Here is a 21,610-nt window from a genome sequence, read left to right as displayed (position 1 = left end):
TTATAAATAATACGGCAAAAAGTATCGTTTGCAGTTACAAATCTGTAGTAAGTAATACATTAAGGGAGTCGCGCTGTGCCGTTTAAAATACATATATACTCGCACAAATGATGACGATAATAATAATAATAATAATACATATCTGTACGGTAGAAGCAAGTGCAGTAACGCACTCACCACGGATTCAATGTGTATTTCGATTAATCCAATTTGTAATTGAAGTTCACATCAGGTTTTCAATAATTCATGCATCTCTCTCTGGACTGAAGGCGACTTTGAAGAGACTGACACTACATCGATTTTTTTTCTTCTACTCATGTTTGTAACGGCTACGAAGTACATGCTTGTAGTTTTGTATCAGAGGGGAGATTAATGTTGTCTATTTGCAGCATGGAGTGCCAGATTGCTGTGTTTTAATGCTTTAATGACCCATCGCTGTCTCTCACAGGACCATCTTGCTCTTTCCACGCCACCAAAACATGTCTCCTCCCAGTTTGCAGGTCCTCATATTTTAGATTTAATTCAGCGAGAAGTTGAGCTATGAGATTCCCTCCTGCGACTCTTCTGCAACTTTTCGCGATTGCACCATTTTTTTATTTAATCCTGCCCCATGTCTCTGTTTTGTCTTGGGTTGAAAATGACAATGTAAATGTGCTTGATTTTTGACTCCGCGTCACCGCAGATTCAGCTGTCTAGTGTGAAAGCAGCTTATAATTATACATCTGCATATATAAAACTAGTCTTTGATATAAGACTTTTAGAGACAAAATTTTAATATCTGAGTAACTGCGATAAGAATAATACATTTTACTTTGGGAGAGCACTAAGAAAATGTGTTTCAATATAAAGCACTGATATAAAATACATGTTTTTTTTTTTAAATTACACAATGACTTTTTTTAAATTAAGATTATTTTTGTGTTTGAGATAAAACAGAACAAAATGCCACTAAAGTAGATTTGCTGTATGGGGTAAACAACTATAATGTAAATGGACAGAGGAGCATATGAAATCTGAACTAAGTTAATATATTTAGCTGCTAAGAATCAAGAATGCAATGAGATGAGGAGAAATAGAGTGCATGGAGGTATTAAAGTTCAATTTGATTCAACATTAGCTCAACCTAAAGAAATAGTTTTTATCAGCTGTTAACCTGGAAAGTGCAATGATAGATATATATATTTTTTCTACTTTTCTGGAAGGATTCAGCCTTATGGATTGAGTAAGAAGCCAAACCACTAAAGCAGTACTCAGAGACTGACTGCCTGATTAGATTGATTTAGTGATTTGATGTTTCAGCTGGAATGGATTGAGCACCTTGAGATGATACAAATTAAGTTCTGGGCTTGGCAACTCAGTATTACTTCAGCAAAGGGAGGAAAAAATAAGTATTTGATAAATTAATTATTTTTTGGCTGCAGATAAATAGACCTTGCTGTACTTCAGAAATGTTGTACATGTTGCATTGAAGGTAAAATTTCACCCTGGGTTAGTATGTAAATATGTTCATTAAAATAGAAAATAAAATTATCACAAGCACCAACCTCGAAGTAGATTTCGTCTATGAATTCAGACAAGGACCTTTTCTCATCAAACATATTTTTCAATGACACGTGGTGTTTTGGGTTGGAAAGACTTTTTATGCAAGAATGTGTGAGACTATAAACCTGGCTGTCTGTTACCTTTTGAACTGCCAAGATATTTATATTTGAAAAGGGACTTCAGAGACATCTTCAGCAAACATTCCTGAAAGCCTCCTATCTTTCCCTTTACTTTTTGTAGCTTATATGTTTACTGCCATTGCCAACTTTATCTACAAACCCCAGAAATACTAGGTTATTTTTTTACAGACATCAGGTGCATTGATGTGGCCTATTTCCAATGGATTACATCATCATGAGGTGTTTAAAAGTTCAAATATATCAGAAAGTTCACACGTTCACTGTTCCACGTTCATCAGATAAATCCTGAATCAGTGGTTGGTTGCTGCATCATTTGCCAGTTATTCAAAATACTACTACTACTACTACTACTAATAATAATAATAATAATAATAATAATAATAATAATAATAATAATAATAATATTAACTGTGTTTAAAGAAAGGTCAATATTTGTATTTATAATAACAATAACAATAATAATAATAATATTATTAACAACAACAATAATGGTAATATGAATAACTATTATAATATATTATTATAAATCTCTTTGGGGTTATATTTGTCCGTCTAGCATCAATTAATGATGTCAAACACTGAAGGTTAATAACTGAGGCACAACAATTAGCCATTTAAAAATGAATAATGTCCTCAACATCATGACCACACATATGAAGTTTAATTTATTAGCCAAACCTTACTTTTTTATCTAATTGTCTAATCATCAATCTCATTACTTATAATGTTATGTTCCAGTATGTAACATGGTGCCATCTGGCACAAGAGTTCTGAGTTTTACTGAAATGTCTGTTAATTTTCTGTTGCCTCCTGTGCAGTGAACTGTTTCATAAAGTCAGAAAGTATTAGCGGCATGCTGAAATGGAACACCGACTTGCATTTTCTGTGACAATGAAATCATCCAACTAGCATGCTAATTCGCTGGGGTACACTGCTGCTCTTGTAAAATAGTCATTGTGCATCTAGGCTATTCATAACAAGAATAGAAAGCATACTGTTCTAATGTACCTGGGGATAAACACCATTTCAGACCTTTCAGGTCAATAAACTGTACTTTAGATATCCAAGGAATGTGTTTTAGATTAACTTCAAACATGCGTTCCCCTGCAGTCATCAGAAGAGCAGTTCCTAACATTCCATATGACATCAGAGCTTCCAATGGAACTGCACAATCATGCCAGAACAAGAAGATTATGTCAGCCTTAATCCTGGCAGAATCCCAATTGTTAAATGTACCAGTCCTTCTCAATCTTGATTCAGCAGTTTCCTGATTACCGGTGGATACAAACATGATTGATTTAAACCTTGTTGTCACTTCAAGAAAAGACACCCTAGCCTGTTAATGGACTAATGAGCAATGCAGACGTTGTTTGTTATCACTTCCATTTTACATTTCTGTACTCATCAAACAAGTTAAACAGTGCAATCTTTCTTGATGCAGAGCATCCATCAATTAACGATGACAATACTGAAAGAAAATCTGAGGTCTACTGTGGAGAAATGTTTAACAAACATAAACAATATTAGGAATTATGCTGTTGGATTCATACCTAATAATAATTGGGGAAGTGGATCATAATAGCTGTGCTAAATGTGATAAATTGCTATGGAAATTAAGAGTACATATTTTAATATATATCGGAACACCAAGGTTATTTCCATGAAAGTAGACATTTATTCTGCCAGTATTATACACTTCTTAGCTACACAGATCTTCAAACTTATATTTTGCCATACAGCAAGATGCATATGCTCAAGATGTTAATGCAGTTTAAAATGTTTTAGAAGGAGTGCTAGATAAAAGAAAAATACATTTTTTAAGCCAAATGTAAAAGATTAGAAGATATTATTGAATTCTCAGATAAAACGAACCTATTAGTGTTGCTCGGACTGTTCATCTTACTGTTCATCATGAATTTCTTACATAGCAAAAGAAAAATTGCTATTATGAAATTTTCTAAGTGCTATTCCCTTAATGTTAATTAGACTGAAAGTTACTTCTTTCTGATAATAAATATGTTCTGACGACAGCAGTAATTTGTTTTTGGCACTGACTTTAAACATATGGCACTAGTCCAATATGATTAAGAGAATAAAATGTTCCTTTTGTTTTCTGACACACTGAAGATTTCTAAAGAAGAACCACTAGCTACAATATGTAAATCCATTGTTAAAAATATTACTGCAATCCCTTAAAGTAGATATTTATCAGACTAATTCAAAATTAACAGGATGTTTGTAATCAGTTAGCAATGCTGTCTACTATCCAATAAAGATTGTTTCAAACATACTATCAAATAGCAGAGTTAATCCCTTGATATTTTCAGCCAAGGCCATTCACAATTGTCAAAAGCAACCTCCCCCCCAAAAAAAAAATTGACCTGAAAGTATAAAAACTTAAAAAGGGTAACAATCTTTATAAGCCAAAGGTGAAGTCACCATGAACAACAATAAAGCCTTCAGTGCTAATGTATTTTTTTTGTGAAATCAGCTATCACAGTCTTTATAATTTCATATTTGTAAACAATATTAATTATACTAGTGTATTTATAATAGGCTAGATATATTAATGAAAACGAAACGGAACAGTAATTTTTCAATAAACTACAAATGTTCACCAAATTAAACTTCTCCCTATGGAGACACTGTAAAAACAATGTATTGTGTTTTGCTTAATTAATTAGCATTTTTGTGAGTTTAAATGTGTTTCTGTGTCCAGAAAGATATGATATTGACATTCAGCAGATTGACAATAGTATATAGAGAAGGGGAGACTTGGGGCTGGATTAAATCAAAACTTTGACCCACCCACTAATAGAAAAGTACAAAACTATTCTCAGTTGCGGCTTAATTTTTTGTAAGATGACACTTTCTTCTAATCAGAAATATAACCACTATGATGTACAGGTTTGTAGTTTTCTATTAGTGGGTGGGTCAAAGTTTTGATTTAATCCAGCCCTTGGTTATTATGCATTAGAAAATTATTAATGTCAAGAAATAAATAAATACAATAAAATACAGAATATATATTTTTTATATGTAGGAATTAAAGAAGCTGCAATAATGTAAACATTTCTTGTTCCTGCTTCTGCACATTGTGGACTTGCTGGGTCTAATCCGCTTGTTCAATTGTCAGTGGGAAACCAACTGATCTGACCCCGTCGACACCGTGTCAGAATACACAAATGTTTTATTACAAGCATGGCTTCAAACACACGATAATAAAGTCGCACTCGCAAAAACTACACATCTCTCTTTATAACTCTACATTGCTGATGCTTTTTTGTTTTGTTTGTTTATTTTCAGATTTTCAAACATGGTAAACATTTTTCTAGTTATAAATGAAGTATACATTTTATTTTTACCTGTAGGAGGGAGGTGGGCTTCCTCTGGCCTCACATTTGAAAACAGCCTCCCTGTGCTCCATGGCATCTACAGGGAAGGTAATGCTACTTGGCTGCTGTGTAAATGTTGGTCCATGCAGGGCACTGCTATCTGTGGGAAGGAGAAAAATAATCTTGATTAAATTGAATGTGAAAACTGCTTACAAAATAGGCAATTCGTCAAAGAAAGCAACAGACAAGTCGTAGTAAACCATTAGAGAAGCAAACCACAGGCTGACAAAACATATAAATTAATTCAGTCTGTCAAAGTTCTACAGTAGTAATGAGAATTATTACAAGTACACCCTCTCTGTGGATGCTATTTAATCCATAATCGGAGGCAATCTGATATATTGTTAATTCCAACCAAGCAAACCATTTCATTTGCCTCTTCTTAACACGACCCCTTTAAAAAAATGCCAACAGAGTGATTGTGCTGGAATATATATAGCGCCAATTAAGACTGTTTCAGGGTAGTTAGCACTCCTTGGCTTAAACTTAGTTATGTTTCAATGTGACACAAGAAAATTGACAAGTCTCTATTAATCCAAAGCAGGCCTGGTTTTCAGAGACCCCATGATGTGCTAAAAAGGCTTTCTCTGCATGACTTAGAAAAGGCCTCAGAGCAAATGGGCACAAGGATAAAGGTTAAGTGACAGTTTTAGTAATCGTTTTACCTTTGGCCTCAAATTTGATTTAAAGTTTATACACCACATTACCCAACCAATTTGTGTCCATATATCATATCATTCAGATACTAAAATCAGACCTATCAAGACCATACAATAATACTGCTTTGATGTCTGCCATGATTTCCACACACACTTTCTCATGCTGCGGATATGTCATTGCTTAGTGTCACGTTAAACACAAATAAATGTTTAATTTGTCAAGTGTTATGATAGTTTTCAATGATGTATGAATTTAACACACTGCTGTTGTGTAAAAATTCATTTAACGGGATCGGTTGATGTCTAGAAATGGACATGAAGGTGAAAACATGCAAAGAGCAAACAAATATAAAGCTGGTGAAAAATAAGTGATGATGTCACGACTAAAGCATTGAAGGGACCTGCCTGCACACTTATTGAAAGTGACAATGTGCCCTGACCTACATGAAACTATGTAATGGCAATTGCATCATATTCAAAGCAAGTCAGAGTGTTTTAATAATAACAATAATAATATTAATAATTCTATACAGGTTTTGTTTCAATCTACACATTGAAATATCCTCAGGATTTTCAATGAACATTTAAGTATTCTAGTTTTAATAACGTCCACTCCATTCAACTCGTAAATGGGTAATGTTCTGTAAGATGTATAAAATCTACCTTTGGCTTAACCTGTTGCTACTAAACATTTGTTAACTTTCAATTAACGAAAACGCATTATAATTCAAGCGCTTGCATTTAGATTCTACATTAACAAATGAGAATAAATAAACATGAAAATTCCTATTAATCTGGATGGTGTGTAGGGTTTGGGGTCTATTATATCCTGATGTATTCTTTAGCTGAAGGGGTGAAAGTGACTGCATTCCTTTTAACTGTTGCCCACATTCAGGCAGGGAGTGCATGCAGGGAACCATGCTGGGGCTACAAGGTTTTGTAAAAATTTTATAGAGAGAGAAAACTGAATAGTGTGTGATGATCCCCCATAGGGAACAAACATATTTTGCAATATAGGCTAGAAATGTGTGATCCTAATATTGATCATATGCCAACATTGACCCCTTTTTTATAGATTTGTGTTGCAATTAAAAAATGTATATCTTGTTCCTTTGCATAGAAAAATGACTGTCTACCTAAAAATGACTGCACTAAGAAGCCTTATCTTGGGGCCAGATTAAATCAAAACTTTGACCCACCCGCTAATAGCAAACTACAAATGTATTCATCATAGCGGTTACATTATGATTAGAAGAAAGTGCCATCTTACTAAAAATGAAGCCGCAACTGAGTACAGCTCTGTGTTTCTATTAGCAGGTGGGTCAAAGTTTTGATTTAATCCCAGCCTTGGTCACACAGACACCCCAGTTCAATCTACCCCAGAAAGTCCCCCCTGGCATGAGTTCAGGTTCAGTACAGTCCAGCTCCAAACACCACTGACCCTAAAATACCTTTTTTGTTGTTCTTGTTGCTTTTACAGGTTTAATTGGTGTTCAGATATTTTTCTTCTTGAGGGTGAGGCATGTATCTGCCATGACAACGTAAGGTGTCTAATATTTTCTGAAATGGTTATATTGATGACAACCAAAATATAAATATGTAAATGCAAAAATATGCAATAGGCAGTCATGTGATTGTTTTCAGTAATTCATTTTTGCAATTATCCCATGCTTTATAGCCTGTGTAGAATGCCATGTAAGCAGCAGAATGATGCACAATGAATGGCAGGGATAAGGAACTCCGTTAAAAAGACTAATATCTGAAAGCAGTGGCTGCATTTATTACACTGTCCATCAGATACATTTTCTGAGGATTTCCTTACACGGTAAATTGTTTAAACTACCTCCATAAAAAAGTCAAGAGTTCAGCTATTGTCCATTCGTCGTACTTCTGCATTGTAATAATAATGTTAGAAATAAGCTAGCCCTCGGTACTGTTGTACACAGTAAATTACAGAAGCTTGACATTCTGTTAGAAAAGTTAGTTCTCTTCAACAATATTTGCAACATAAAAGGGTGAGTTTTGTTTACCAAAACACACACACATGTATATATATAGTTCAGAAAACATGCTTCGAAAGAGTTTCAGAAAACACGGTGTGATGTGATGAAAAATAAAAAATCTTTGAAAGAGACCCATTGGAATATTTTTTTTCCACTTCAGTTCTTTCTATATCACTGCCTTTCTTGTATCTTAGTGAATACAAAGAAAATAAGGTGGTTTACAGGGAGGAAAATAGATTATTTTTCATTTTAACGACCTGTATAAAAGAAACTGATTGAAAAACAAAACAATGGAAGAAGGTGAAACAAGGAGACGGCACATTCAAGGTTAGCGCCAGAGAGAAGTCCCCTGTAAAAGCATTGTATTGGTGATGTATGTGTATGTGAAAGAGAGGGAAAGAGAGAGAGAAGGGGGGAGGAATTGTATGGGAAGCAAATTCAATTTTACAGTGTTTGGAAACAGAGTTTGTGTGGTGGTAGTTGGCGGTAATCTTCTGATTAAAGAAAAAAGGATGAATTAACAAAATATTTAGTGGGATGTATTTTCTTTGCATGTCAGACAGTAACAGATGATAATAAGCAGTATAATGCGGTCAGATGTTTGATCAAATAAAATAGTTTGATTCTTATTATTCATATATATTAATATAATTCATATATGTATTCATTTGGCAAATGCATTTATCCAAGGTGACTTATGCTGAAATTCAATCGAAACTTGCACCCACACACAAATATTTCTCAGTGGGTGGTTTTATTGATTCTCACATTCTTCTTTAATATTCTTATAAATTTTAGCCCACCCTTAAAATGTTCACAACTATACAACAATCAATATAAAATACTGTACTTATAACATCACACAAGTACATTTGTGTGTGCCAAGAGGAAAACTGAATTACAAACGAAGTGCAAAAGTAAAGTGGCAGAATAAGAATTTGTACACATGCAGGGTAGTAGAGCAGTGTGATTTGAGTGCACAAGAATATGCTGCATAAATCTGTCCTAAACAAATGTTAAATATAATTTAGTGCAACTCAGTGAAAAGGTAAATCTTAAAGAGACGTTTCTACTGGGCAAGACCACGCATTACAGGTTATTAAAGGTGCTGCTTTGTTTTCTTTGAGCAATAGTTCTCCCTTCCAGACAGTGCGTCACAGTAGTCTCAGTAGGTTATGTTAAATCCCCTAATGATGTCTTAGAGACTTGTTACATGCTGTAAAGAAAGCACTTTTTTCCAGCAGACATATCCAGAGCTTGGCATTGTACCGCACTCTACAATATGAATGCTGCCATATTAGTTTTAATAATCAATGTTAATATAATAGTTATGTCATACTCGGATAACAAATAACAACAAAGTACAGAAATAGTTGATATCTTTTTTATTCATCACATACTATTTAAGAATTTGCATGCAAAATAAAGAATCCAGACAATAAATTACTACAATGTAGTTAAAAATAAAATAAATATGAAAAATAAATAAAAACATTTTTAAATAATTACTCATAAGTATTTAAGTGATTTGCAACAGTTTGCAATATCTGTTCTAGAAACACTTGGTGTGCACATGCTAGGTGCAAAGTACAATTTTAATTAAGCTGTATATCTTTAGAGCTATGATAAACGGTGTAGCCAACTTGGCATCTTCAGAACAGATGCAACAGTCCTTTGAGAGATCCTAACAGAGCATCACCGTAATTTAGGAGTGCAATCTAACACCTCCTGTTCCAGATTCGACATTAGGGAACCAAAGTTGAAAAATGCACCCATTGAACCACTCAATTGCAATCACAGGGTCTCATTAAAACTGAATGCAGTCAAACCTTTCTGTGAAAAGGGAATAATTTATCTGGACACGTTGGGCTTCACCTTGCTTGTTGTTCTCGCTGACGAATGCATAATTTAATTAACATGGCTCAGTGTCATATAATTGCAATAGACTTTCAAAATACCTTTGAAATACAAATGCAAAATGTGAAGCCCACAATAATGAATATATATAGGCTACAGTTTCAGCTTGATAGTCAAGACTGAATTAATAAATCATCAATCTGAGATGCGTATCTATAAGACAAAACAAAAACAAAACCTAGGAAAACATCTCATGCTCAGGATACTCGGTCTGAAGTGCTGACATCATCAAGTAACAGGGGCATACCCATTACAATGTCAAGGGATATTGTATTCCGTCATTCAGGAAAGGACTTTGAGATGCTCACAAAATAATTGCTTCTCCGGAGGAATAAGGCAGGCGTGCATCACCTGGAGAACCAGGTTAATAGTTATTGTGATACTGTGCTGGCTTTCACTAATACTTTAATGAACTAGATCTCATTGCTAATGAGAAGGTTTATTGGCACTACTTGCATATCTGGAGAAAGAGTAGCAGATCCATAAGGTTAGTTATACTCCACAGCCAAGAAAACAAACCTAGTATGTATGCTTTTATTTTGAATTTAAGGTATTGCTCAATTTATGTATGTACATGGTTATGCATCTTTAAATTGGTTCTTAGCTCTAATAAATAGCACACTACCACTGTGATTCTGTAGGATGTGCCATGCCTACATTCTTGACCCTTAAAAAACTTTTTAGATGGTTTGGGTTCCCCAAGAATTTGTGAACAGCTGCTCAGAATTGCCTTTATCCTAACTCACATGCTGGCTTACTTCTCACTCAACAAGTTATGATGAAGTGAACACAAGTGCAACAATAGCCCATGAGGAGGCACTGGCCAATATAGGATTTAGAAATAACAAGCACAAGGTCAAAGATCAATCTCCTGTCAGAAATTAGAAGCAGCAACGGTGTTCAATTAGCTGAGCATCTCCAGGATTGGGTGTACAAAGGTTTAATTAGGGAAGATTAAACCAGAGCTCTGTGTGCATGGATTTCAGTAGTTTGGTATCTTGGTTTGAGCATCTGCAAAGTGTGCCTCTCTAAATCAGTCTGGCAAGCACATTTTCCTAAAGATGCCGATGTGAGGTTCTTGTTCTCCCATGTCACAGTTCAGGAGAAGAACGACGAGTTGTAAATTGACAATGATGTAAAATTCAGTGTTAATAAATAGTCATTTGTCTGTGGTTTTTAAGCACATTTCTAAAATGATCATTATCAGCATATATCGATCTGCTGCTGAATGAAAGTCTCCCCAAGATGTTTCCACTTGTTTTGATCTATAGCTCCTCTTTTCCATATGCTTATATATATAGATAGATAGATAGATAGATAGATAGATAGATAGATAAAAGATGAGAGGTAGATAGGAAGGTAGATAGAGAGCTTTTATAGAATAACCTTAGATTTTTAAATAAAAGTTTAAGAATTCTATTTTGCCCACACTGTTTGAATCTTAAATGGATAATGTTCTGTAACCTACCTTTGGCCTAACCGGTTGCTACTAAACATTTGTTAACTTTCAATTAATGAACATCATTGTAATTCAAGAGCTTGCATTAAGATTGCACATGAACAATATACACATTTATCCGGAAATAGTGATAAAAGAAGATTTTGTTACAGTTAACTTATTATCAGTCACCAAGGATGTACATTCATGCGCTCTTCCATGAAGGTATTACATGAGTGTCCTATTAAAAAGAGATCAATTGCAATGCACTTGACTTCCTGCTTAGCAGGTACTAACAGATTAAACTTAAATGAGCTAAGGCAATACACAAGCAGCTATTATTAATGAGGGGAAAAAAGTGTTTTAAAAGTTGACTAATGAATTAATGTTCATTCCTCATGGGTCTGCCTGGAGGGTCAATTAAGGAAAGTGTGAATCTTACAACATCCCCATTGCTTTCTCTGGTGCTTTTATGCTTGATGGTACACCACAAATAAATATATGTTTTAACCACCTTAAAGGAAAAGGGGCAAAAAAATACAAAATTGAGCATTACCAACCATGTAGGATGGCTAACAATAAAGCATTGTACTGTATTGTCCAGGAATGAAAGACTAATATCCAGGATGCCACTGGGGGATGAAATCATCTTAAAGTCTGTGGAATAATTATTTAGATCGATCTTGTTGACCGTCTCTATGCAGTTTTATACATAGATTGTTTGATAACTAAAATTGACTTGTGCATATCCTCCCTAACCATGTTATTTGTGTGATTTAGGGTTCAGACTAGGTCAAAACTGGTTAAGGTTGGACTATGTTTTACACCACAATTTAAATGAAGGTTCAGTCTAAAGTTGGAATTGGGGTTGGGCTAGGGTTAGATACATTCCTCTGTGAATACAGATTTCAATGAGGGTTAGGATTACTGTTCTGGGAAAGTTAAACATTATGAACTCTTTACACTTTATTTTACCACAGATATCTCAATCTAAACTTCCCTAATATTAACTCTAAACCTAATAATCCCATAAAACCAATAAAAGCAGTGACTCTAGCACAACTATAATGTCATCCTCGACCACATAAAACATACAACATCTCACTCTTGCATTTCTCCACCAGCATTTTGAACTCCACACTTGATAGCCCTTACAAAAGGAATGACAGGGCAATCTAAGTTGGTCAGTAGCTATAGATTTCCACCACAAGTACTTAACTCATCACATAAGACCAACTCCGATTGTAGTGTTCACAGAAAAATACAGCTTTTAGGTTGAGAATAAAAGCATTAGGTTGAGAATAAAAGCATTAGAAAATCCTGTAATCTTGGCATGAGAGTTATTGGATTTGGTTCACAAGAGGAGTTCTGTTTTTCAAAAAAAAGGCCGCATATTTACAGTTCCATTTCCACTGAGTAAGGCTAATCTTTAAAGTTTTTGTTGTTGTACAATATATATATATATATATATATATATATATATATATATATATATATATATATATATATATAATATCAGAATTGTATTAGTGTCTTCCATCTTTAGATCACTGGTCAAGTGATGCAATCTAAAATAAGTTATCTGATCTGGCACAAGTTAATAAAGAGACAAAGTGAGAAATTACTTTGCTAATTTAACTTGGAGGGGGAGGGGGTTAACCTGATTAAGACAAAGGGGAGAATGACTTAACTGGCATTTAGTCCAGGCACTTTGATTAGCAACACATCTTTTTGGCATAGTACTGAGGAGTCCTTGGTTAAAGTGCAACCTGAAAGACACAACGTTCTACAAAATACTATCCAGAATCACCACACAGGAGATTTATTTGGAATGTGTGGTCCAGAGGTGGGTGGGGGGGTCTACTTGCTGATCCATCAGAAACATTTCCAGCAACAAACTGTTATTGCTTCTGGCTGAAATACTTGAAAATAAAAATACATAGCTTTTAACTGCAGAGGGGGTCCATCTGTCTATACTTCTTTCAGTAGTAAAACTGAAATCTCTGCAATCAGTTTCATATTTAAAGTTGACCAACGTGGATACTTACAGCACTCACTGAATGGATATTAAACAAAAAGACCACGTACACAATGGGAAGATGAAATCAGAAGCTTTGCAGGCATGATACTGGTAAGAGAAACTGTAAAACTAAACAAGAGGAGGGCAGGCCTTTGAGAGAGAACCACTGGATTAAATTAGCAGATTCATATTAAAACATCGTGCAGAGACCTCTAACTCCCATGCTGAGGTCCACCTTTAACTGGGCACCTAAAAACACACACCAAACTATATAACTTATCTTACAAAGGTGATCAATTAAATAACTTAATTATTTCACTTCCAAGATTAAATAAACATAAAATAATAAGTAATATGTCTCAAGTACATGCCAGCAATACTGTAAACATTATGAACGATCTAGATTCCAGTACAACAAAAATAATGTCATGTTCATATTGATTGGGGGTTTATATTATCATGATAGGTCTATAAACATTGCTCAGGGTAATGCCTAATACACTCATATTTCAATTTTTCTGTATTGTAACATTATTATTATTATTATTATTATTATTATTATTATTAAACAAACTCAAACTCTCATTACAGTGACATTTTAAAGCACTTCCCCCTAAACATCCTAGGGGGCATGATCCCTATTGTATCATCCATTGGCAAGCTGAATTAAATTAAGTTCAATGTTTACAATGTAATCTGGATAAACAATCCATTACATTCATTATAAACAATGGGGGATAGTCTTGCAGCACTGTTTAATTAGATTTACTATTGTTCCTCATCAATCAGAGATTGCCTGATTATACAACACCATTAGGCAGGTAAAGCAGTCTGTTTGTTTCACCACTCATAACCATAAAATAAAACAAAGATTGATTACTACTTCTACAAAGACTGAGATGACAGAAGGTAAGATATACATACGTGGCAAATTACCATATGAATTTCAGATGCACAATGCACAAAGCAACGGGAGGTCAGAATTTCACCATTTATACTGTCTGTTCATTTTTTAGACCTTTAAACTTATTCTTCATAATGTGTCATCAAGTATTGAAGGGTTAAAACAGTTGACAGTTTGTGTGTGTGTGTGTGTGTGTGTGTGTTTGGGGGGGGGTCAGCACATTGGCAACCGATAGCTGCTGTCTATCTTAATCCTTATCTGCAACAAAACACTACATTAATTTGGCTTGAGTATGTACATGCAAGATTGCAATGTGGAAGGCTGATGAAATATTATCAGCGTTTTCCAGACTGGTGCTATGGCTTTTATACTGCTGAAACATTCACGATAAAATACCAGCTGAAAAAGGGATACATATTAAAGGCAGGTACTTGAGAATCAAACTTATTTCCACTGCTTCACCTGCATTCCCTGCAGTCCTATGTTATTTTGTTGCCTGAGCCAAGCCTTTAGGCAGAAAAGCAAAAGCTCTTTAGAGCCAAAATAAATACTAATCTTAAATTCAATACAAGCTGACAGCAAATGAATTTGCTGAGCTTACCTCAGCATGAATAAAAAGCCCCAGAAGGAGTCTACTGCATACGAGTATCTATTTTGCTAGTTCCAATATCCATTGAAGAGTTTCATATTGTAAACCTCTAGTAATAAAGCCCACCAGTTGGGGCTTCTTTTATGTCTATAATCCAACATCCTGTATTTCCTTCGGGTCGATGTGTACAAAACATACGGGGACAAAAGAGCAGTGGCCCTTGTGTTTCAAGTTCCTTTTATTAAACTTGAAGTTCAAGGGTCATTCCATTTTCTTAACATCTTGAAGGAATGTGGTACAGTAGTAAAACATATGAACATATACATATACACATACACTCACCTAAAGGATTATTAGGAACACCATACTAATACTGTGTTTGACCCCCTTTTGCCTTCAGAACTGCCTTAATTCTACGTGGCATTGATTCAACAAGATGCTGAAAGCATTCTTTTGAAATGTTGGCCCATATTGATAGGATAGCATCTTGCAGTTGATGGAGATTTGTGGGATGCACATCCAGGGCACGAAGCTCCCGTTCCACCACATCCCAAAGATGCTCTATTGGGTTGAGATCTGGTGACTGTGGGGGCCAGTTTAGTACAGTGAACTCATTGTCATGTTCAAGAAACCAATTTGAAATGATTCGACCTTTGTGACATGGTGCATTATCCTGCTGGAAGTAGCCATCAGAGGATGGGTACATGGTGGTCATAAAGGGATGGACATGGTCAGAAACAATGCTCAGGTAGGCTGTGGCATTTAAACGATGCCCAATTGGCACTAAGGGGCCTAAAGTGTGCCAAGAAAACATCCCCCACACCATTACACCACCACCACCAGCCTGCACAGTGGTAACAAGGCACGATGGATCCATGTTCTCATTCTGTTTACGCCAAATTCTGACTCTACCATCTGAATGTCTCAACAGAAATCGAGACTCATCAGACCAGGCAACATTTTTCCAGTCTTCAACGGTCCAATTTTGGTGAGCTTGTGCAAATTGTAGCCTCTTTTTCCTATTTGTAGTGGAGATGAGTGGTAGCCGGTGGGGTCTTCTGCTGTTGTAGCCCATCCGCCTCAAGGTTGTATGTGTTGTGGCTTCACAAATGCTTTGCTGCATACCTCGGTTGTAACGAGTGGTTATTTCAGTCAAAGTTGCTCTTCTATCAGCTTGAATCAGTCGGCCCATTCTCCTCTGACCTCTAGCATCAACAAGGCATTTTCGCCCACAGGACTGCCGCATACTGGATGTTTTTCCCTTTTCACACCATTCTTTGTAAACCCTAGAAATGGTTGTGCGTGAAAATCCCAGTAACTGAGCAGATTGTGAAATACTCAGACCGGCCCGTCTGGCACCAACAACCATGCCACGCTCAAAATTGCTTAAATCACCTTTCTTTCCCATTCAGACATTCAGTTTGGAGTTCAGGAGATTGTCTTGACCAGGACCACACCCCTAAATGCATTGAAGCAACTGCCATGTGATTGGTTGGTTAGATAATTGCATTAATGAGAAACTGAACAGGTGTTCCTAATAATCCTTTAGGTGAGTGTATACACCATTATTAATGCAAATACATTCCTCTATGCCCACGGAAATTCTCAGAACGTCTGACCCAGCATACTATATTAAATGGTTCAAGGTGATGGAATTCAAAAAAGCTGATCATGTACTCCGTGCATCATCAAAGCTGTATTACAAAAAAGAGTGCTCCCACGCTACATATTGTTCTTGCATTTGCACTGTTTATATACTGTTTAGATATATTATCCTGGGAAGATCAAGTCAGCATGAAGTTTTAGCACATACTCTCATGTTATGGAAATCATATATAATTTATTTTATTACCGCAACTCTCTTCTGGCTAGCCTTCATGGTCCGACTAAGAAGTTATCTTCTGGCCTTCTATTCTTTATGCTTAGTTTCTCTCATGATAATCATCTGTTTCACACTCCACTCTTCTTACTGTTTCCAGTTATGCCCTTATTACATTTAAACCCTAGTCCTTACACATTGCTCCCTTCTTCAGCAACTTGTTCATTCCTACAGTCTTTTGTCTTTGCCATTACCCCATCACGCTCTCCACTTCTCGTCTACAGGTCAATTAGTCATGCCTTCCCTCAGGTGTTTGCCCACCCCGGCTTCCTCTTTCTCCTCCCATGCCCTACAGTGCTGCAATGAGCCGCCCGAGAGCAATTGAACTACACAGTGTCTTATTGTCTTTCCATGGATCACATTATGCCTTTAGGCTATTCTAACCTTTTCTTAGATCTTGATATTATTTCACATGTACTAATGTGTATATTAATTTCTATAATTAATATATTTACCATTGTAATAGTGTGTATATGGAAAACAATATATGTTAGTAACCGTTAAACCATGCCAGCCACAGTGAAAAATGAAGGGTGTGAATGCTTTCAACTACAACAATATATACACTCACCTAAAGGATTATTAGGAACACCATACTAATACTGTGTTTGACCCCCTTTCGCCTTCAGAACTGCCTTAATTCTACGTGGCATTGATTCAACAAGGTGCTGAAAGCATTCTTTAGAAATGTTGGCCCATATTGATAGGATAGCATCTTGCAGTTGATGGAGATTTGTGGGATGCACATCCAGGGCACGAAGCTCCTGTTCCACCACATCCCAAAGATGCTCTATTGGGTTGAGATCTGGTGACTGTGGGGGCCAGTTTAGTACAGTGAACTCAGTGTCATGTTCAAGAAACCAATTTGAAATGATTCCACCTTTGTGACATGGTGCATTATCCTGCTGGAAGTAGCCATCAGAGGATGGGTACATGGTGGTCATAAAGGGATGGACATGGTCAGAAACAATGCTCAGGTAGGCCGTGGCATTTAAACGATGCCCAATTGGCACTAAGGGGCCTAAAGTGTGCCAAGAAAACATCCCCCACACCATTACACCACCACCACCAGCCTGCACAGTGGTAACAAGGCATGTTGGATCCATGTTCTCATTCTGTTTACGCCAAATTCTGACTCTACCATCTGAATGTCTCAACACAAATCGAGACTCATCAGACCAGGCAACATTTTTCCAGTCTTCAACTGTCCAATTTTGGTGAGCTTGTGCAAATTGTAGCCTCTTTTTCCTATTTGTAGTGGAGATGAGTGGTACCCGGTGGGGTCTTCTGCTGTTGTAGCCCATCCGCCTCAAGTTTTGTGGCTTCACAAATGCTTTGCTGCATACCTCGGTTGTAACGAGTGGTTATTTCAGTCAAAGTTGCTCTTCTATCAGCTTGAATCAGTCGGCCCATTCTCCTCTGACCTCTAGCATCAACAAGGCATTTTCGCATCTCAGGAGTGATTTTGTTCCACTCCTCTTTGCAGATCCTCTCCAAGTCATTAAGGTTTCAAGGCTGACGTTTGGCAACTCAAACCTTCAGCTCCCTCCACAGATTTTCTATGGGATTAAGGTCTGGAGACTGGCTAGGCCACTCCAGGACCTTAATGTGCTTCTTCTTGAGCCACTCCTTTGTTGCCTTGGCTGTGTGTTTTGGGTCATTGTCATGCTGGAATACCCATCCACGACCCATTTTCAATGCCCTGGCTGAGGGAAGGAGGTTCTCACCCAAGATTTGACGGTACATGGCCCCGTCCATCGTCCCTTTGATGCGATGCAGTTGTCCTCTCCCCTTAGCAGAAAAACACCCCCAAAGCATAATGTTTCCACCTCCATGTTTGACAGTGGGGATGGTGTTCTTGGGGTCATTCCTCCTTCTCCAAACACGGCAGGTTGAGTTGATGCCAAAGAGCTCGATTTTGGTCTCATCTGACTACAACACTTTCACCCAGTTCTCTGAATCATTCAGATGTTCATTGGCAAACTTCAGACGGGCCTGTACATGTGCTTTCTTTAGCTTTCTTTAGCTTTCTTGCGGGCGCTGCAGGATTTCAGTCCTTCACAGCGTAGTGTGTTACCAATTGTTTTCTTGGTGACTATGGTCCCAGCTGCCTTGAGATCATTAACAAGATCCTCCCGTGTAGTTCTGGGCTGATTCCTGACCGTTCTCATGATCATTGAAACTTCACCAGGTGAGATCTTGCATGGAGCCCCAGACCGAGGGAGACTGACAGTTATTTTGTGTTTCTTCCATTTGCGAATAATCGCACCAACTGTTGTCACCTTCTCACCAAGTTGCTTGGCGATGGTCTTGTAGCCCTTTCCAGCCTTGTGTAGGTCTACAATGTTGTCCCCGACATCCTTGGACAGCTCTTTGGTCTTGGCCATGGTGGAGAGTTTGGAATCTGATTGATTGATTGCTTCTGTGGACAGGTGTCTTTTATACAGGTAACGAGCTGAGATTAGGAGCACTCCCTTTAAGAGAGTGCTCCTAATCTCAGCTGGTTACCTGTATGAAAGACACCTGGGAGCCAGAAATCTTGCTGATTGATAGGGGATCAACATTAACATGCAAATCAATTTATAACTTTTTTGAAATGCGTTTTTCTGGATTTTTTTGTTGTTATTCTGTCTCTCACTGTTAAAATACACCTACCATTAAAATTATAGACTGATCATTTCTTTGTCAGTGGGCAAACGTACAAAATCAGCAGGGGACCAAATACTTTTTTTTCCCTCACTGTATATATATATATTCATACATACAAAACTACATACATGTCAACATAAACACATACAAACTATAAAATATTTATTTTAACAATCTGAACAAATATTTCCAATTGAATAGTTGTTCACATACAGTAGGCTATATATACAGTACAAAGAACAGCTTTGTGAAAGATGTCTGATCTTGTCCAATGCTCTGACATTTGATTAAAACTCAGAGGAACCAGTTTTGAAGTCATTGGAAGGCATGGTTATATTTGATCATTTTGTTTTTCTCCTCAGTTCACAGCTCTATAGAGCAGAACGGCAGTATTCCGTGCCTGCTGCAACTGAAAGCAAACTGGTGGAAACTTCAAGGATGCATGATCTCCCATCTCTACGCTGACACGCATAATATAGTTTTTGAGTTTGTACAACAATACAGCACAAGTTTCAAAGCAAACTCACATGTTGTAAAACAAAGTCAAACAATGTTGACAAGCATTCCACCTCAATTTAAAAAATGAATCATTTTTATAATTGATTGTGCTATGAATCTGTATTTGTATGTACACATTTTCTGAGTCTCTACATTTAGGAAATTAAAGAATCCTAAAAGATGTCACTTCAATCAGAATAGTGAAGAATTAAGGAAATTCAATAACACAAACTAATATAGTAAAAAATTAAAAGAAATAAAAATAAACTTTCATATGGGGTTTACTTCAACCATGAAACACGTTTTTAAATAAATCTGCACAGCTCCTTTACATTCACAACACTTGTTCTAATCTACACATCCGACACATCAACTGTCAAATATAGCACAGCATCTTAAAAATGGCTTCTAAAATTTTATTTTTGTACTGCAGTTATACAGTTCACTTTTGTAAGCTGGCACAGCTGATATTTTCACCATGGGGTTGAAAACAAACAGACTCACTACTTACCTGAGGTATGGTCTAATCCCTGAACCACACATCCTGTTGTGTGCTATTGCTTTAATAACAAAATCAATCACTTGCTGATCTCAGAGGAAAGACAGGGTTGCTGTTTACATGCTGCAGGAGGAGACTGATTCTGTGCAACTTCACAAGGGTATCACAGTTCAGATTATGGTTAGGTTTAATGGACATGAAGCTAGTCTTTTTCTTCCATTTAAAAAGAAAATTGAATTCTGTTTAAAAAGGGGTTATTGTCTTTGTTATAGAACAAAGCAATAGTATCTAACTGGCCTTTAAAAATACATTTTTAGCCCCAATAGTACAGCTGCTCACAGTTTTTGTTGCATATGTTTAAATGTATGTGCAAAAGCCAGCATCATATCATTAAATTAAGTATCTGGTAGAATTTACACAGATAGAGATAAAAGAGAAGTCTAATTAAATGGAAAAGACAAGTTATACAACTACACATTACACAATCTTAATAAAACAGTACACAATCAATGTAATAGTAAGGAAGAATGTATCAAATTAAATCCTATTAATGCAAGCAAATGTTCAGATGCACAGTTGAAGTGTAAAAAAAGTTAACTGATACTCTGCTTTGGCAATAGTCCTGATTGTCTACACGTTGACTGCAATGAGGATGTGAAATTCCTCTGGGTTTGCTACAAAATTGAATATATATCCTAACTTACAGAGTAAGCTTTTAAAATGCTATCATTCAATAGTCCTGCCTTGTTATATTGGTGCTAATTAATGATTATTCTGTCTAGTGTGATTTAAACACTAGTGACCTAGGCTCTAGGTCAAACAGTTTTACTCCTGTGACTGCAGCACAAAAAACACCCTATTATATCTCAGGATAAAACAAGATAAATTACAACAGGAAATCCCAGAATACAGTTGTTCTTAAGAAACCTGTTTTTGTTGTATTGTATTATTGTTGTAATCTGATATGCCATATAAAACCTTTAAATGTAAACAAAGTATATCATATGTAATTGTATTGTTACTGATCCAATGGACTTTCAAATTATAGTTTATTTAGAAGGTCATTCAGCAAGCTAAAAACAAACAGCAGAATATAATATTGGCTACATTGGTAATGTTGTAGATATGTAGATGTCTGGTGCAATTGGAGGAATCTTGTAGTATCTGTGTGATTACACTCTCAACATATATTATTGTGTGTGATATACAGAGCATTTTATATATTTTTATTTGTCTTTAAGTATTACATTTATATTGAACCGAGTGTATGAACCCATGTGAATGTCACAATACAATAGTAATCACAACAGCAACAACTTTATGTTGCTTTATTTGGCTTTATTCTGTTCTGCAAAATGTACACCCATGTATTACAGTTGTGTTAGCATTTTATAAAACCTATAAGAACCGCAGGTTTGGAAGTTATTGTTCTCGACACAGAAGAATCTTTATCGGGAAGTAGAATTTCCTCAGATAAG

General features: G+C 36.2%; 1 protein-coding gene across 2 annotated transcripts in view; it reads right to left on the bottom strand.

Annotated features, from left to right (window-relative positions):
• Positions 1 to 21,610, bottom strand: part of cntn4 (contactin 4) — a 160,836-nt gene that overhangs the window by 114,069 nt on the left and 25,157 nt on the right. For both annotated transcript variants that reach the window (XM_066698080.1, XM_066698079.1), the window contains exon 3: positions 5,048 to 5,177. In XM_066698080.1, the coding sequence (XP_066554177.1) occupies positions 5,048 to 5,177 (130 nt within the window). The remainder of the gene's footprint in view (positions 1 to 5,047; positions 5,178 to 21,610) is intronic.

The sequence above is a fragment of the Amia ocellicauda genome, chromosome 3, assembly GCF_036373705.1.
Source record: "Amia ocellicauda isolate fAmiCal2 chromosome 3, fAmiCal2.hap1, whole genome shotgun sequence".
NCBI classification, from domain to species: domain Eukaryota; kingdom Metazoa; phylum Chordata; class Actinopteri; order Amiiformes; family Amiidae; genus Amia; species Amia ocellicauda.
This window is presented reverse-complemented; position numbering and strand designations above follow the sequence as displayed.